This window comes from Haliotis rubra, unplaced genomic scaffold, assembly GCF_003918875.1.
Source record: "Haliotis rubra isolate DU_JTF1 unplaced genomic scaffold, ASM391887v1 Scf451, whole genome shotgun sequence".
NCBI classification, from domain to species: domain Eukaryota; kingdom Metazoa; phylum Mollusca; class Gastropoda; order Lepetellida; family Haliotidae; genus Haliotis; species Haliotis rubra.
In genome coordinates this window covers 742,410-760,866 of record NW_025767137.1, presented here as the reverse complement: position 1 = coordinate 760,866, position 18,457 = coordinate 742,410, and the positions used below count along the sequence as shown (strand labels likewise).

At 42.9% G+C, this 18,457-nt stretch overlaps 1 protein-coding gene across 1 annotated transcript in view; it reads right to left on the bottom strand.

Moving 5' to 3' along the window:
• The window catches only part of LOC124289919 (glucose-6-phosphate 1-dehydrogenase-like), a 50,387-nt gene that overhangs the window by 9,104 nt on the left and 22,826 nt on the right, over window positions 1–18,457 (bottom strand). Inside the window, 1 exon segment of the mRNA XM_046726591.1 lies at window positions 18,282–18,454. Coding sequence (XP_046582547.1) covers window positions 18,374–18,454 — 81 coding nt within the window. The 3' untranslated portion in view covers window positions 18,282–18,373.

The window sequence follows — 18,457 nt, the reverse complement described above, 5'->3', positions numbered from 1 at the left end:
TGAAGGCTTAGACTTAGGATGTTTGTTGTATTAAAAACCATTGGTTACATAATGCCATTAAAGGGAATTACATTATAAATATATTGAACAATACATATATATATATATATATATAAGTGACTCTGATAGAGGCACTGAAACTGAAGATATCATAGTATAAGCTTAAGGCTGAATAACTTAAGCTGAACATATATACATAGCCCTAAAACTCCATTAGAGTTATAAGCTAGATAAGTATGTATATAATACATATTAATCTTGTGAGGGTAATATTTAAGCCCTCACGAGGAACTGTCAGTTGCTGGCGAGGACCAGTGGTCGAAATGGTGAATGCCAGAGACATCTTCTGTAGTGATGTCTCTCAGGTAGTGATTAGCAAATACCATGTTAGATTTCCAATAGCATCCTTCCATAATCGTGTTCAAGGAACAGTTGCGTGAAGAGGCTGAGGGTGGAGGCCAATGCCCTGATCTCATGTGGATTTGATGCTGTTGGTGGAGTCAAACCTGCTGCCTTGTAGGCCGCGGAGAATGACAGTCCTTATCCAAATAGATATTGTGGTCCATTGACACTTCTGTTTGATTTGTAGGCGATAAGGGGATGAATAAGCGTTTGAGAAATCTTCTCCTTGTTTTGGATAAATTAAGTAAATAAACTTTGGCTCTTACTGGACACAGTGATAAGTCTTGTGTATCTTGTGATCGAGAATAGAGGATAAGCGCCGGGATGTGGAATAACCTGTCTGGTTGACCTGGCAGTTGATTTTTAGCGATGAAATCCCATCTTAGTCGAGTGCTGTGTTATGATTGTCATCAAACTGTATCCTCTCGTAATCTAGGCGTGAATTTCAGACATTCTTGCTGCGTGGCTAGAGATAGCAGAAAAAGTGTTTTCTGTGAGAGAAATTCAAAGTTGTCGATTCCAAAGGTTCATAAACCTCACTTTCGTGAGGTGTTGTAACACTATATTCAGATCCCAAGCTGGAAGTGGAACTTCGCTTTTGGTCCTCAATCGGAATGCTTTCGTAGTAAGGCCAGTAACTCTGGAGATCTTGTCAACTTGACACCCGTTCTCATGGTGATTACAGAACTAAAGCGGCAAGATATGTTGATATCGTTGAACCTTTTAAATGTTTGTTTTGGCAGGTAACACAAATAGTCTGCCACTTGAGGCTGTGAAGCCTCTCTGGCTGTAAAACCTTTCTTTGCTGCATAATTTTGAAACTGTGCCACTTGTGTCAGGTACAAGTTCACGAGTTGAGTAGCGTAAGGCAAAGCGTGACTGCTTTTGCGCCCTGGCAGAATATCCTCTCTTGTTTAAACACATTTGTATACAGTCCATACGTGTAGTTGGAACATTGCTGGGTTTCCGTGCACTTGTTTGGTGTGAGGATGAATTAACAGGTTTCTTGGCGGCAGGTAGCTCCAGTGCTGGTTGACCGATTTCTTGAATTAGTATGGGAAACCACGTTCTGGCGACCAGTAGTAGCGACCAAAGTGAGTTGTAGGCTCTGTGTTTGTCTGATTTTCTGTAATACTTGAGGTATTATTGCTGGCGTGTGAGCAGCGTACGCATTGAGGCCTTCCATGATAGACTTAAATCCGTTGCCCAAGCTTGAGGGTCTGGGACTGGTGACCACGAATGTCGGTAGCTGATTGTTGAATCGGCGTGGCGAAAAGGTCTATTAAGCGGTAGCTCCTAATTGCTTGATTATCTGTGCAAATATTTCCCTGTTGATCATCCACTCTGTCGGTGATGGTAGATGAGGCCGAGAGAAGCGTCTGCTAGTATATTTCTGGCTCGGGGAATGTGAACTGCTCTGACATGTAGATTTAGATCTTGTATTAAATCGAACAGTTGAAAGCTTAGGTTCAAAAGGTTCAGCGATCTCGTTGAGCCTTGCTTGTTTATGTAGAAACGCCACTGTCGAATTGTCTGTATGGATCATTAGGTGCGCATTTTGTAGAAATGTGCTCCAATGTAGAATGGCGTTGATTACAGCTTTCATTTCTAGACTGTTTATATGGAGTTTGCATTCTTGCTGATTCCATAATCCTGATATCGTGTGGTTGGTGAGATGAGCTCCCCAACCTTGGGTGTGGCGTCTACATATAGATGGGTTTTGAATTCCTGCTCTGCTAAACAAATCCCTTCGCAGACATTCGATTTCTTGGTCCACCATAGTAGATGAGGTCTGAGATGTTTGGTGAACTGAATGGTTGTACATCGTTGAGATGTCGTTGATGAGGACCTGTAGGGGCCGTAACTGTAATCTGCCTGTGACAGTCATGTCTTGGGCTGATGTGAGAAGACCTAGTAGGCTCTGCCATTGTCGAAGTGGTAGCGGGAGAGTAGAGCTGGTGGAATGGTCTGTTGTATCTTGAGCCAGCGGTCTTCTGGTACAACGATCACGGTTCGCGATTTGTGATGAATCGAATACCTAGGAACTGCAGGTCTTTGCGATGGTACTAGGTCCGACTTGCGTAAGTTTACTAACCATCCTAGTTGTGTTAGTAGCTTTATGATGTAATTTAACTGTAGTTTGAGATGCTGTGGATCTTGATCTACCTGTATCCCGTCGTCGAGGTAAAAGCGCTCGTAGCCCTTGGCGATGTAGAAAAGATGATAATCGGTTTCGTTATCCTCGTGAATAGCCAGGGGCTGATGATATTCGAATGGGAATTACTTTCCACTGGTAATGTAGCCCTTCTAGAGTAAACCGTGGGTATTTCCTGGAATCGGGATGAATGGGGATGTGCAGGTAGGCATCCTGTAGATCTATGCTGCCCATGTAGTCCATAGGGCCGAATCATCTGGCGTAACTGAGGTAAATGTATCATCTTGAGAAAACCCGGTGGTTTGCGTAGATAATTCTTGTTGAAAAAGCTCATGTTGTAGATGAGTCTGTATTTCTCCGTGGAGTTTTCTTGGGAACTAGGAAAACTGGGGAGTAGAAACCTGGTTCGGCGTTTGCTTGATCTATTACTTCTATGGCCTGTTTGGATAGGAGTGATGAAACAGCCTCTCTTATCTTTGGTAGTTGTTGCGCTTGTAAATCGAACTTGAGGGGTTTGATTGTCAGCGGAGGCTTAGCCTGTAGTGGGATCGAAATCCGTGTTGAAGAATGTTGGAGGCGTAAAGGGTCTTGCAATATTCCCCAGTTTTCCCAGTGTAGTTGGAGGCGTCCACCCACTTGTGCTGGCTGTACTGGAGCGGCTGGGGTGGAAGACTCCAGTCGTTCCGAACCTGTGTTTCAGCGTCTATAGTTGCGGGAACCTCTGGGTGTCCTGCCTCTTCCTGATCCTCCTCTATAGTTGCCATATGGCCGACGAAAAGAATCTTTACCTCTAGAGCTGGCTATCTTCCTGTCTCTTGCTCTTTGTAGGCCCGTGAACTTAGATCTGCCTGAGTATCTTTGTGAAGTCTGGCCGAATGGCGCTGGCTAGTGTGTCCATCGATTTAATCATAAGGACTTCCCTGGAATCCTTAGAGACTTCCTTGGCGACTTTGTCGATTTCTCCGTCAAAGATGGATGTTGTCGACCACGGGGCTGTATAAAGTGGGGCTGTAAAGTTCTCCCCCCAATTGCAGGAAGCGAGGAGGCCTTGGCGGCGAGCTAAGGGTCAATGCTGCTGAAACAGATGTAAGATGATCCGTTAAAAACTGCTGATCTTTCTTTTGCATAAGTAAGGCAGAATAAATCATTCTATCATCTTCCGTCGTGGAATCCCGGAATCTAGTGATAAGAGTCTCATTGATCGTCCTAGATCTATTTAACCCAAAGAACATACGTCTCGTCATGGTTTCTATATGAGCCAACTTGCGATCATCCATCTTGTAAATCTTGTTCTTGACATGGCTGATGATCTTATAGTTCTCATCGATGTCCTGGGCTTTGTAGAAACAGTCCATGTTATCGTGGAGAACTTCTTGGCATGAAAGTTGGGTAGATGTGGTGTCTGAACTTTTCGTAGCTTTCTGGAAAGCTGCATCTAGATTCTGTGGCACTGCCATGATGTCGGGTCAATCGGGGTAGAGTGATCGCATCTGGATCGTCTTCCTTCATCAAATCGTCTAAGCTGTATTGCCACTTTTAGATGGTGATGAGAGATCTAGGTTATTGACCATCAATACCGTATCTCTGCATCGGAGAAAATGATTCCTCCATCATCCTCAATACCATCATCATTAGCGAATTGTAGATGCTCGCCGGGACTGCGTGTAGCTGTCTGTATGTCGATGAGGCTTGTGGCGATCTAGTTGACTTGTGCGCCGCTCTATGTGGAGATCTGGTGATCGACATGGTGATGAAGCGAAGTGGAGATCGTCTATGGGATGATTTTTCGGAGACTTGTGAAGTGACGTTGATAGCCAGCGAAGCTCTTCTATAGTCCCTCGATGTCCTTCTAGATGATGAAGATCTGGAATCATATGTCGCCAGCGAATGCCTTAGCGAAGCTTCATTGCGTCGGTCGGGGGATCGATGATATGACCTTAGCGAAGGCCTCTGTGGCGTCTGATGGTCGAGTCCATATCTAGGGATGAAATCGAAGATGGTGATGATCTGTCCGCCAGCCGAAGGCCTTAGCGAAGGCTGCTGTACATCTAGGTCCTTCGTCAAGGTGGTCGGGACTTCCGCCAGCGAAGGTGACATCGTCTTAGCTGCTCGTTGGCCGGGGGTGCCTCTGGGGTGCTGTCACGTTGGAGCCTTAGCGAAAACTTCGGACCCTGCTTCTGCAGTTTATAGTGGTCCTCCATGATGTTCATAATTTGCGCATCATGTCTTCTGGGATGATCTGTGGCGAAGTCGTCGGCGTCTTCTCTGCGATGGGGTCCACATCAATAGCGTTCGGCGTCAGTGTAGAGGCATCAGGCTGCATGGTGATCTCTGCAGAAGTCACAGTCGCTGACACGGTCGCTTCTTGTGCGTAAGTCGGGGATGATTATCGGCTGATCATCGTAGAGGCCCAATTCTGCTGCTGGAGCGATCTCGGCTGAAAAGTTCGCTGTCTTCGTAGATTTCCCTTTGGAAGTCTGCGCTGCCCTGGGGGGTCCTAAGTCTGCGTTGAGAAGGCGTTGAGGCCCTCTTAGACTTGGTCTGCGATGGCGGGATGTCTGGGGAGGCGGTCGTTTCTTCGAGGTAGCGGACTGCGTCCACGTTCCTCTACGCGGGGTCTCTAGCAGCACACCAGGCGGGAGAGGGTCGATCGCTAGCAGCTGACTGGATGGAATATCTGGACTATCTGCCATGTTTTGCCCTTGTTTGCGTGACCTATCTGCATGCGTCTTAAAGGCGCAAAGATGATATTTATTAAATGCAGAATGAGATAGATTAATGCAGTAACTGCAGCGTGAATCAAAGCGCTGCAGTAGCACAACTAGGGCATATTACATGCGGATCAGAGGCGGAAAAAGCGTAATCTACAAATAGTACAGATTTTCATCAGCGTAAAGCTAGCTGAACAATCCGCGAATACCGTGAATAAACAGTAGAAATACGATAAATAATCAATACAAATTAGTAAAGGATACTAGCTATACCTCTATAGTAACCTAAAGAGGTAAAACTAAGAAATTATCAAAGGATATGGTGTGTAAGGAGACCGCGAGGCTCTCACATCCTGCTCACTGGGCGAAGAAGGAGAGTGAAGCACATGGCCAGAGGGTGGCGACACCTTTCCGCCAGGGGAAACAAAGGGGAGCAACTTCGTGGTGAGTACCAATTAGTGATTTTATTTTGAAGGGGCTTCAAATAAGGAGATACAAGTGTTCCACTATGTTAGCAAGAAGAAGAAGACAAACAAAAGAGCATGAGTCAGGATAAGGAAAAATAAATAAATATTTGATATATATCTTTTAGTGAAGGCTGAGTAAAACCATTGCATAATGTCCCTGAAAATATTCATGATCCCTATGTAGGTGTTCTTGCTCAATACACATGATAACACTATTCTTCCCCTGCACTCTAGTACCACACACAGCTGGCATCTATCTTCAAGTATATATGTTACAGATCAGCTAATAATGTTATACATGTGCTCGGACAATCTTCTCCATTTATAGTGACACCCATAAAACAACTCATGTTCTTTATTACTGGTAATATTAAAGTTGTTGTGCAGCTACTTTTGTTACCATGATATCCAACCTTGGCAGGCTTTTATACTCGTCAGCTGGGTGATACATATCACTTTGTTCACCATGGCTATACATTGAGCAATACAAAACTGACATCTCATCCTGGGTGCATTCTCTCATACAGTATTTTATCTCTAAACATTATTTATGATAAAGGAATGCAGAAGAAAACAAAAGTTTGGGCATCAGTTACTGCCCAGATGATAATATGTGCAAAAAACGAACATTCCTGTAACATTAAAATATGCTATATGAAAAATATAGAATTTCAAATCTATGCTTGTTCTCTTCCTATCAACACATTTGAGAAAACCAAAACGCTTTTGACGGTCTAACTTCAGTTTTATTTCCACTCCAACAACAGACCCAAAGTTCTGTATAAATATAAAAGGTTGTGAAGACAATGGTGTCTGACTAGCTTACACAGTTGCCTCTAAAGGTGAGGAGGTGCGCGGAAGAGTGAGTGAGTATGGTTTTATGCTGCTTCTCAAGCAATATTCAAACAATATCAGTGTAGGAAAGATAGCTCCCGTCCCAACGTCGAAGACGGGTGAATTTTGTGGAGGACGGGTTAAAAAATATCTAGTCCATTCCTCATGTCGGGTCAATTTTATGCAAACCAATGACATATATATAATGATTATAACCTTTTGAATATCTACTGCCGAAGGTGTTTTATTTATATTTGGAGGACAGGCTAGATTTTGTCAGGACTGGTAAAAATTGACCTGTCAGTCCTGTGGACAGGCTAGATTTTCTACATCTTTCCTACACTGGCAATATCACTGCTGTGGGGACACCAGAAATGGGCTTCCACACATTGTACTAATGTGGGAAATCAACCTGGGCCTTCAGCGTGACGGTTTAATGCTTTAACCACTAGGCTACCGCCCAGTGAGCCGGAAGAAGAGTGAAGCATGTTAAGCTGCCTTAAGTCATATATCAAAATATCCTCTGGCACATCAGCAATGAGTTTCACTCGATCTAGGAGAACTAGGATGGATTGACTGATTGTTGTTTAATGCTGCACTCAGCACTGTTACAGCTATATGGTGGCTGTCTGTAAATAGTCGAGTCTGGACCAGACAATCCAATGATCAACAGCATGAGCATCAATCTACACAATTGGGATACCACCATGACATGTGTCAGCAAGGGATTTAAGATTTGAACTCTGAGATCCTGGCATGCTAAAGGGATGTAACTGCACAGTGAATTGCAGTGCCTTAGATGACTTCGGTCAGGCAAATCAGCTGTTGAATTATTTTGCAATGCTCCACTAAGTGACATGCAACAGACCAAATCAATCACTGATCCAAGTTGGTCACCTTTGTGAACCTTAAAGATGAGCCTTAAAAATGATAATATCTTCAGAGGACCAGGTAAAATGGTTCACTAAGCTTGTTATGGGGAAGATTCTATGCATGCTATGGGTTCTAGGCTATTAATCTGCACTATCTATCAAAATAGGGAGCACTCACCAAAGTACTACAAAACAGCAAGTACAAAACAAAGTTTCACTCAAAATCTCATTCTTGACACAATTCAACAAAATATAAATACTAGGGTGAGTCTCCTAATATCTCCAAGGTGTACAACACTCACAGATAGATCTATATTATATCCAAGATGCAGGGGTAAAAATTCCTTTTATTACAACTCTAAAGTAACAAAAACATTGAACCATTTTTGCAGACTTTTTTCACTTGATTGAATGATTGTTAGAAAGTTCGGGATTTTGTGCACATGAATCCTCACCTATATTTTCTATTGTCTGTGTCTATTATGCCTATGAATTTCATACTTCTTTGAAAATTGGTTGTCAACATACAATTGTTTTCATTTGAAAAACTAATATGACATATATGTGGGAAAGAATAAGGAGATCACTGAAAATTGGAATTTCCTACATTTTGCCTCTTCATAGCAGCTGTCACTGAAAGCTACACCACATATATGTAAGAAGAACGGCTCTCGTGACACCATATCCTATCATAATGTATATACCAATGTTTCAAGCAACATCATAACTCATACTTTTACAAGCACATCTCATGTAACTGTCAGGCTATGACACTATAAGCTTTCATGAACAGTTACGTTCAAAATGAGGGGAAGGACAGGTCCTAATTAATCCAACCACGCACTCTACTTCTGGCTACCCACTGGTACCTGTGGTAATCCCAAGAGTTGAGTACAAAATGTACATTTGGACATTGTTATCCCACAGCCCTGATGAAAACTGTTTAGATAACCACAAAGTGATATGATCATGCATACACAGAACCTGCATTAAGCTTTATGTTTACTCACACACACATGAAGTCAGATAGAATGTGTGTGAAGTCAGACTCTGGATTGTGAACATCTGCATTTGAGGTTTAACCAAGGAGTTTACTGTTTTTATCAGTATATCGTGTGGCTAACCACAGGTATGGATTGTCCTGTAGGTACCCAGGGTCTTGCTGCACTCATTCTTGCCATTCTGAGTATGCTTAATTACATGTCCCACACCTGATAGGAATGATTATCAGTTGACTTAAACTACAATGAGTAATATGATAATGGTAAGTATACAAAAGTCAAAACACACGTAAAAACAGGAAGCTTCAGGAACATGCAATAAAACAAAGGAACATCAGGGGTTAAATAACAGAAAGTTTCCACTTATTCAAGCACATCTAGAACTTCATTACTTCATTCCATTTGATTTTAGAGTGAGTGAGTGAATTGGGTTTAATACTCACAGCACTCTGAACAATGTCCAGTGAGGTTTACAGGTGCCAAGATCTTACAAGATAAAAAATGTAATTTTTAAAATGTAATTTTTAAAATTGATATTTTATACTTATCCTGACTCATGCTCTTTTGCTTGTCTTCTTCTTCTTGCGAACATAGTGGAACACTTGTATCTCCTTATTTGAAGCTCCTTCAAAATAAAATCACTAATTGGTACTCACCACGAGGTTGCTCCCCTTTGTCTCCCCTGGCGGAAAAGGTGTTAAGCCACCCTCTGGCCATGTGCTCCACTCTCTCCTGATTTAGCGAGCCCAACACTTGAATTTACAGGAAATCCAAAAGTGTTATGTGGGGAGGATGGGAGGGAGCTAACCTCATGAGTCAGGATAAAGTATAAAATATCAATTTTACTCTAAAAATTACATATTTTTTCCTTATCCTGACTCATGCTCTTGCTTGTGCAGCATCCTCACGGAGCGGAGGTGGGTAACAGAATACTTTGGATTTATAATTAGTGATTTTGTATAGATATACTGTAATATCCCCTCTGGGGAACTTCATGAAGTCTTAGATTTAGGATGTTTCCTGTATAAAAAAAACCATAGGTTATATAAAGCCATTAAGGGGAATTACATTATGAATATATTGAACAATACATATAAATTATATATATATATATAGGTGACTCTGATAGAGGCACTGAAATTGACTATATCAAGTATATGCTTAAGGTAGAATACTTAAGCTGAACATATATACATAGCCCTAAAACTCCTTAGAGTTATAAGCTAGATGAGTATGTATAAAATACATATTAATCTTGTGAGGCTAATATTTTAACGCCTACGAGGGACTGTCAGTTGCTGAGCGAGGACCAGTGGTCCCAATGGTGAATGCCAGAGACATCTTCTTGTAGTGATGTCTCTTAGGTAGCATTTCTAGCAAAATACCATGTTAGATTTCCAATGCATCACCAACATCCTAACTCATACTTCTTTACAAGCACATCTCATGTAACTGGTTGTGGTAATGACACTATGTTTTCAATGAACAGTTACGTGCTCAAATTGGGGAAGGACAGGTCCTAATTAACTAACCATCGTGACTCCAACTCCCTAAGGTTACCGGACCATACCCGCACCTGTGGTAGCAATCCCAAGAGCTGGAAGCAAAATGTACATTTGGACATTGCTATCCTACACAGCCCTGATGAAAACTGTTTAGGATAGTACACACAAAGTGATATGATCATGCATACACAGAACCTTGCCTTTTAAGCTTTATAAGGTTTATCTAGTTTCACACACACGGTGTGCTAGAATGTGTGTGAAGTCAGACTGGATTGTGAACATCTGTGACTTGAGGTTTAACCAAGGAGTTTACTCGTTTTATCACCTAGCATCATGTGGCTAACCACAGGTTTGTGTTTGTCCTGTAGGTACCCAGGTCTTACAAGGCACCCATTCTGCCATTCCTGAGTATGCTAATCATACATCCCACACCTGATAGGAATTGATTATCAGTTGACTTAAAACTACAAATGAGTAATAAGAATGATAATGGTAAGTATACAAAACAAAACACACGGTAAACAGGAAGCCAGGGAAACACACAAGCAATAAAACAAAGGAACATCAGGGTTAAATAACAGAAAGTTTCCACTTATTCAAGCACATCTAGAACTTCATTACTTCATTCCATTTGATTTTAGGAGTGAGTGAGTGAATTCTGTTTACTACTCACAGCACTCTGAACAATGTCCAGTGAGGATATGTCTGGCCCCAATTTCTCAAACAAACTTAAGTTTACTCTAAATTTCAAACTGAGTTTTGAATTTGAAACAGCTGAATTTATAAATCAGCTGCATTTTTAAAATAAAAAGCCCAAACAACTTAAGTATTCTATTCACCAAACTCAAATTGTCTACCAGGTTTGAGTTTAACATCTATTTCAGTTGAACATGGGAAATGCTTTTCTCAAATTTGAGTAAAAATTTGAACTTAAGTCAAACTCAGACTTCTAAGTTTGTTTCTGAGAAATCGGGGCCAGAACTTCTTACAGCCAAGATCTTACAAGATAAAATGTCATGGTCTTAAAACAGCCTTCTCCTCATTATCACAAATATGTAATTTTTAGAGTAAAATTGATATTTCCATAATTTATCCTGACTCCATGCTCTTCTTGTTTGTCTTCTTCTTCTTGGCGCAATACAGTGTGAACACTTGTATCTCCATTTGAAGCCCTTCAAAATAAAATCACTAATTGGTGTAACTCCCACCACGAAGTTGCTCTCCTCTGTCTCTGGCGTGGAAAAGGTGTCAGCCAACCTCCTGGCCATGTGCTCCACTCCACTCTCCTGATTTAGCGAGCCCACTAATTTGAATCTCTACAGGGAAATCCAAAGTGTTATGTGGGAGGATGGGATATCTTTAATTGATGAGATCAGGATAAGTATGTCACCACTTTACTCTAAAATTACATATTTCTTTTCCTTATCCTGACTCATGCTCTTTTTGCTTGTGCAGCATCCTAAGGTATACAGAACGGAAAAGTGTAACACTTTGGATTTACAATTAGTGATTTTGTATAGATATACTGTACATTCCCCTACGGAACTCTTCATGAAGCCTTAGATTTAGGATAGTTTCCTGTATAAAGAAACCATAGGCTATATAAAGCCATTAAAGGGGAATTACATTATGAATGATATTGAACAATACCTATAAATTATATATATATATATATAAAGACTCTGATAGAGCAATTGGAAATTGACTATATCCAAGTATATGCTTAAGGTAGAATACTTAAGCTGAACATAAGCATATATAGCCCTAAACTCCTTAGAGTTGTATAAGCTAGATGAGGCGTATAAAATATTACATTAATCTTTGTGGCGCTAACATTTTAACTTACTTAGGACTAAGGTTGTTGTTGCTGAGTGACCAGGTCGCGGAATGGTGGAATGCCAGAGACATCTTCTGTAGTGATAGTTCTAGGTAGTGATTAGCAAATACCTATGCTAGATTTCCAACAAGCATCCTTCCATAATCGTGTTCCGCATGAAATAGTTAATGCGGTAGGGCGAGAGGGTAGAGGCCAGTGCCCTGATCTCATGTGGATTTGATGTTGCTGGTGGGTTCCAAGCCTGCTGCCTTGTAGGCATCGGAGAATGACGCCAGTCCTTATCCAAATAGGATATTGTGGTCCGGTGATTAATTTCTGTTTGATTCAGAGGGCTACAATGGGATGAATAAACGCTTTGAGAAATCTTTCTCCTTTGTTTTGGATCAGCCGTAACAAACTTCTTTGAGCTTTACCGGACAACAGTGATAGAATCTTGTGTATCTTGTAATCCCGAATAGTGATAGCCGGATAGTGCCGAATAATCTGTCTGGCTGACCTCCGGCAGTTGACTTCTTTGCAATGAAATCCCCATCTTAATCCGAAGGTGCTTGCAAGGTTATGATTGTCATCAAACTGTATCCCTCGCAGATCCAGAGCCGCATTTCGAATACCCTGCCAGGTTGTGCGGGTCAGCCAAAGCAGCAGAAACAATGTTTCTTCGTGTGAGAAATTCAAAGTTTGTCGGACCTGGTCTATAGGACTCTCACTCGTGAGGTGTTGTAACACTACATTCAGATCCTGCTACGTGGAACTTCCGCTTTTGGTCCCCTCCAATCGAAAGCTCGAGGTAAGGCCAGTAACTCTGGAGATCTCTATTACAATTTGGACAATCTTCCTATGCGATTACAGAGCTAAGCCGGCAAAGATATGTCATTATCGCTATGGAACCTTTTAAACGTTTGCTTTGCTTTTGGGTACATTAAAAATAGTCTGCCACTCTGAGGTTGTGAAGCTCTCTGCTGCTGCTGTAAACCCTTTCTTTGTTGCATAATTCCTTTTCAAACTGTGCCACTCTATCAGCCGCATTGCCAAAGCATGAGTTGAGTAACGTAAGGCAAGCTTGGACTGCTTTTGCATACGCTCTGGCAGAATGCTATCCTCTCTTGTTTAAAACACATTTGTATACAGTCCATAACGTAGTAGCTGGAACATTTGCTGGGTTTCGCGGCACTTGTTGTTTGGTGAGGGATGAATTAACGGGTTTGGCACCATTAGGTACCGCTCCAGTGCTGGTTACGACCCGATTTTTGAATTAGTATGGGAAACCACGCTCTGGTCGCGAGCCACCAAAGTGAGCGCCAGGAAACTGTGTTTGTCTGATTTTCTCGTAATACCTCTGAGGTATTATTGCTGGCGCGAACGCAGCGTGCATTGAGGCCTCCCATGATAGACTTAGAGTCCGCTGCCTGCTGCTTGGGGGTCTGGGACTGCAGGACATGTAATGTCGAAGCTGATTGTTGAATCGCTGTGGCCCGACAGGGTCTATTAGCGGTAGCGCTCCTAATTGCTTGATTATCTGTGCAAAATTTCCGTTGATCATCACACAATTTCTGTCGGGTGATGGTAGATGAGGCATAAGGAGAGACCGCCTGCTAGTATATTATTTCTGGCTCCGGGAATGTGCACTGCTCTGACATGTAGATTTAGATCTTGTATTAAATCAACAGTTGAAAGCTTAGAAGTCTGCGCGTTCATCGATCTCAGCTTGAGCCTTGCTTGTTTATGCCTGGTAGAGAGCCACTGGGTCTAATTGTCTGTATGGATCATTAAGAAGCGATTTTGTGGTAGAAATGCGGCTCCAATGTAAACGCATGCTGATTGACGCAGCTTTCATTTCTAAGACTGTTTATATAGAGTTTGCATTCTTCCTGATTCCATAACCCTGATATCGTGGTTGGTGAGATGAGCCCCCAACCTTGGAGGACGCCATCTACATACAGATGGGTTTTGTATTCCTGCCTCCAAGGCTAAAACAAACCCTTCAGAGACATTCGGGATTTCTTGGTCCACCATAGTAGACGTGGTCTGAGATGTTTTGGCAGACTGAATGTGGTTGTACATGCGTTGAGATGTGCGCTGATGAGGACCTGTAGGGACGCAGTAACTGTAATCCTGCCCGTGACAGTCATGTCTTGGGCTGATGTGAGAAGACCTAGTAGGCTCTGCCATTGTCGTGAGTGGTAACCCAGAGAGTAGAGCTGGTGGAATGGTCTGTTGTATCTTGAGCCAACGGTCTTCTGGTACCATAATACAGTTGGCGATTTGTGATGAATCGAATAATTCCACAGGAACTGTAGGTCTTTAATATGGTACTAGGTCCGACTTATGTAAGTTTACTAACCAACCTAGTTGTGTTAGTAGCTTTATGATGTACCTTGAATCCGTAGTTTGAGGCGCGAGTGGATCCTTGATCTACTTATTATCCTACGTCGTCGAGGTAAACGCGACTTTCGTAGCTCCTTAGCCCGATGTAGAGCGTGATAATCGGTTTAGTTTCATATCCTCGTGAATAGCCAGGGGCTGATGATATTCGAATGTGGGATTACTTTCCACTGGTAATGGTAGCCCTCCCCAAATTCAATCGTAGGTATTTCCCTGAACGGGATGAATGGGGATGTGCAGGTAGGCATCCCGTAGATCTATGCAGCCCATGTAGTCCATAGGATCTAATCATCACAATGAACTGAGGAAAATGTATCATCACGCGAAACGATTGGTTTTATGCAGGATATTTCTTGTTGAAAGAAGCTCATGTTGTAGATGAGTCTGTATACCTCCGATGGAGTTTTCTTTGGGAACCAGGGAAACCTGGGGCATTAGAAACCTGGTCGTCTGACGCTTGTTTGATCTATTACTTCTATGGCCTGTTTGGATAGGAGTGATGAGACAGCCTCTTTTATCTTTGGTAGTTGATGTTGCCGTAAATCGCAACTTGGGGGTTTGATTGTCAGCCGGAGGCTTGGTCCTGTAGAGGGATAATGAAATCCGTGTTGTTGAATAATGTTGGAGATCGTAATGATCTTGCAGCATTCCCCAGTTTTCCCAGTGTAGTTGGAAGGCGTCCACCCACTTGAGCTGGTTGTACTGGAACGGGCTGGGGGTGGAAGACTCCAGTCGTTCAACCTGTGTTTCAGCGCCTATAACTGGGAACCTCCGCAAGTCCTGCCTCTTCCTGATCCTCTCTATAGTTGCCATATGGGCATGCCATTTAAAAGAATCTTTACCTCTAGAGCTGGCTATCTTCCTGTCTCTTGCTCTTTTTCAGGCCCGTGAACTTAGATCCGCCTGAGTATCTTGTGAAGTCTGGACTGAATGACGCTGGCTAGTGTGTCCATCGATCTAATCATAAGGACTTCCCTGGAATCCTTAGAGAGACTTCCTTCTTTGGCGACCTTATCGAATTGTCTCATCACACAAAGATGGATGTTGTCGACCACGGGCTGTATAAAGTGGGCTGTAAAGTTCTCCCCAATTACAGGAGGCAGGGAGAGGCCTTGACGATTTGCAGCTAAGGTCAGCTGCTGAAACAGATGTAAGATGATCCGTTAAAACTGGCTGGATCTTTCTTTGCATAAGCAAGGCAGAATAAATCATCTCCTATCATCTTCCGTCGCATTCCCGGAATCTAGTAATAAGAGTCTCACTGATCAGTCCTAGATCTATTTAACTCCAAGGAACATACCGCCTCGCCAAGTGGTTTCGCGAGGGAGCCAACTTGTAATCATCCATCATCTGGAAATCTTGTTCTTTACATCGCTGATGATCTTATAGTTCTGGCGTCCATGTCCTGGGCCTTGTAGAAGGAGTCCGGCGTTATCGCGTGGAGAACTTCTTGGCTTGAAAGTTGGGTAGATGTAGGTATCTGGAACTTTCGTGAGCTTTCTGGAAAGCTGCATCTAGATTCCGTGGCACTGCAAGCAATCGAGATGCGTCGGAGTAGAGTGATTGCATCTGGATCATCTTCCTTCATCAAATATCGCCTGAGAGCTGTCGTATTGCCACTTTTAGATGGTGATGTGGCAGGATCTAGGTTATTGGACCATCCAATACCGTGATCTCTGCATCAGAAAATATGATTCCTCCATCATCCTCCAAACCATCATCATTAATAAATTGTAGATGCTCTCGGGACTGGGCGTGTAGCTGTTCGTATATCTGATGAGGTTTGTGGCGATCTAGTTGACTTGTGCTACCAGCTCTGGCGTGGAGATCTGATGGGTGATCAATCTGGTGATGAACGGATTGGAGATGCGCCTATGGGATGATCTTCTCTCGAGACTTGTGAGGTGAATGTTGATAGCTTCGCGCAAGCTCTTCGGCAGTCCCTCGATGTTCTTCTAGGCGATGAAGATGCTGGAATCATATGTCCTTCGATAATGCCTTCGAAGCTTCATTTGGCGCCCGTCCGGGATCGATGATATGACCTTCGCCAAGGCTTCCGTGATGTCTGATGGTCTGAGTCCATATCTAGAGATGAAATCGAAGATGGTGATGATCTCTCCCGCCGCTTTCGCGAAGGCCGCGAAAGGCTGTACATCTAGGTCCTTCGTCAAGGTGGTCGCGGACTCCTTTCGCCGCATAAGGTGACATCGCCTTGGCTGCTACGTTGACGGGGTGCCTCTGGGGTGCTGTTCACGTTGGAGCCTTCGCTGGTTGCTCGGACCTTCGCTTGCGAAGGCGTTTGTAGTGGTCCTCCATGATGTTCATAATCTGGCCGCATCATGTCTTCTGGGATGATCTGCAGGCGAAGTCGCCGGGCGCTCTTTCTGGCGATGGGGTTCACATCAATGACGTCTGACGCCGTGTAGAGGCATCAGGCTGCATGGAGATCTCTGCAGAAGTCACAGTCGCTGACACCGGGTCGCCTTCTTCTGTCAGTAAGTCGGGATGATTATCGGCTGATCATCGTAGAGGCCCAACTCTGCTGCTGGAACGATCTCGGCTGAGAAAGTTCTTGCTGTCTTCAGATTTCCCTTTGGGAAGTGGCGCTGCCCTGGGTGTCCTCAATCTGCGTTGAGATCGCATCACGATGAAGCCCCTCTTAGACTTGGTCTGCAATGGCCAGGATGTCTGGGGAGGCTGGTCGCTTCTTGAGGTAACGGACTCATATTCCCCGCGTTCCTCTGCCGCAGGGTCTCTAGCAGAACACCAGACGGGAGAGGGTCGATCGCTAGCAGCTGACTGGAAGGAATATCTGGACTCTCTGCCATGTTTTGCCCTTGTTTGCGTGATCTATCTGCAGCACGTCTTAAGACGCAAAGATGATATTTATTAAATGCAGAATGAGATAAATTAATGCAGTAACTGCAACGTGAATTAAACGCACACCTGCGTAGAACAACTAAGGGCATATTACATGTGGATCGGAGGCAGAAAACGTAATCTACAAATCGTACAGATTTTCATGAACGCGTAAAGCTAGCTAAATACGATAATACACGTGAATAAACAGTAGAAATCATGATAATTAATCAATACAAATAGTAAAGGATACTAGCTATACCTCTATAGTAACCTATGAGGAGGTAAAAACTAAGAGATTATCAAAGGATATGTGTAAGGAGACACAAGGCTCTCACATCCTGCTCACTGGGCTTAAGAAGGAGAGTGGAGCACATGGCCAGAGGGTGGCGACACCTTTTCCTTCAGGAGACAAAGGGGAGCAACTCGTGGTGAGTACCAATTAGTGATTTTATTTTGAAGGGAGCTTCAAATAAGGAGATACAAGTGTTCCACTATGTTCGCAAGAAGAAGAAGACAAGCAAAAGAGCATGAGTCAGGATAAGGAAAATATAAAACTGTCTAATGTTTAGCAGCAAATGTGAACACTTTGTGGTATTCCTGGATAATGGTGTATCAATGGTTAAAGCCTTTGTTTGACTCCCAACAGGCGACAATGTGTGAAGTGCTTTTAACTGTCCCTCATTGCTGGAATATTGCTGCAAGGTGCATTCAACCTTATTCACTCACTGTTTAGGTGTCTTTACATGGATAGCCTTTTTGCAGCTGAAGTCTCTTGATTTATACATAGATTTTAAAACATTTTCAGCCAAGGAAATAATCTTCAAATCTAGAACCAAGTTTGTCCACATGTCTATGTTATTTAACCCCTGATGACATACTCAAAATGTGTTAGTCACAAAGCATGGGTATTAGCTATAAAAATACAAGCACAGTAACTCAGAAATAATCTCCATCAAACTATTAAGCACAATAACACCATTTATTTCTCATGTTCTTAAAACCAGCTTCTTCAATTTGTTAGATTCTGATATGGGTTCTTTAATAAGAGCATTATGTGGTCTATAGCTCTGTGTGAATAGCTGCAAATTTACTGATTCAGTCATCAGTTAATGAAACAAGACAGTAGGATCAGGTAGTACCCAAATTGGTATAATTTTCATGGCGATGATCAACATTTTTCCAGATTCTACTTTCAAGGCGTGTATATATCTGTGGAGTTTATTTCTGTGTTTTTCAACCAACGGGACACTGACCTGCCGAGACATATGGAATCGGTTTGGGCTTTTCCTTGTCCACCTGGTGCAGAAGTGGTGTGAATATCCTCCAAGCCTCTGACAGCTCGTCGTCAGATCGGACAAAGTGGATCTGGGATCCCATGAAGACATCCAGGATTAGGCGGCTTCGTAGGCATCAGGAGCTTCACTTCCTG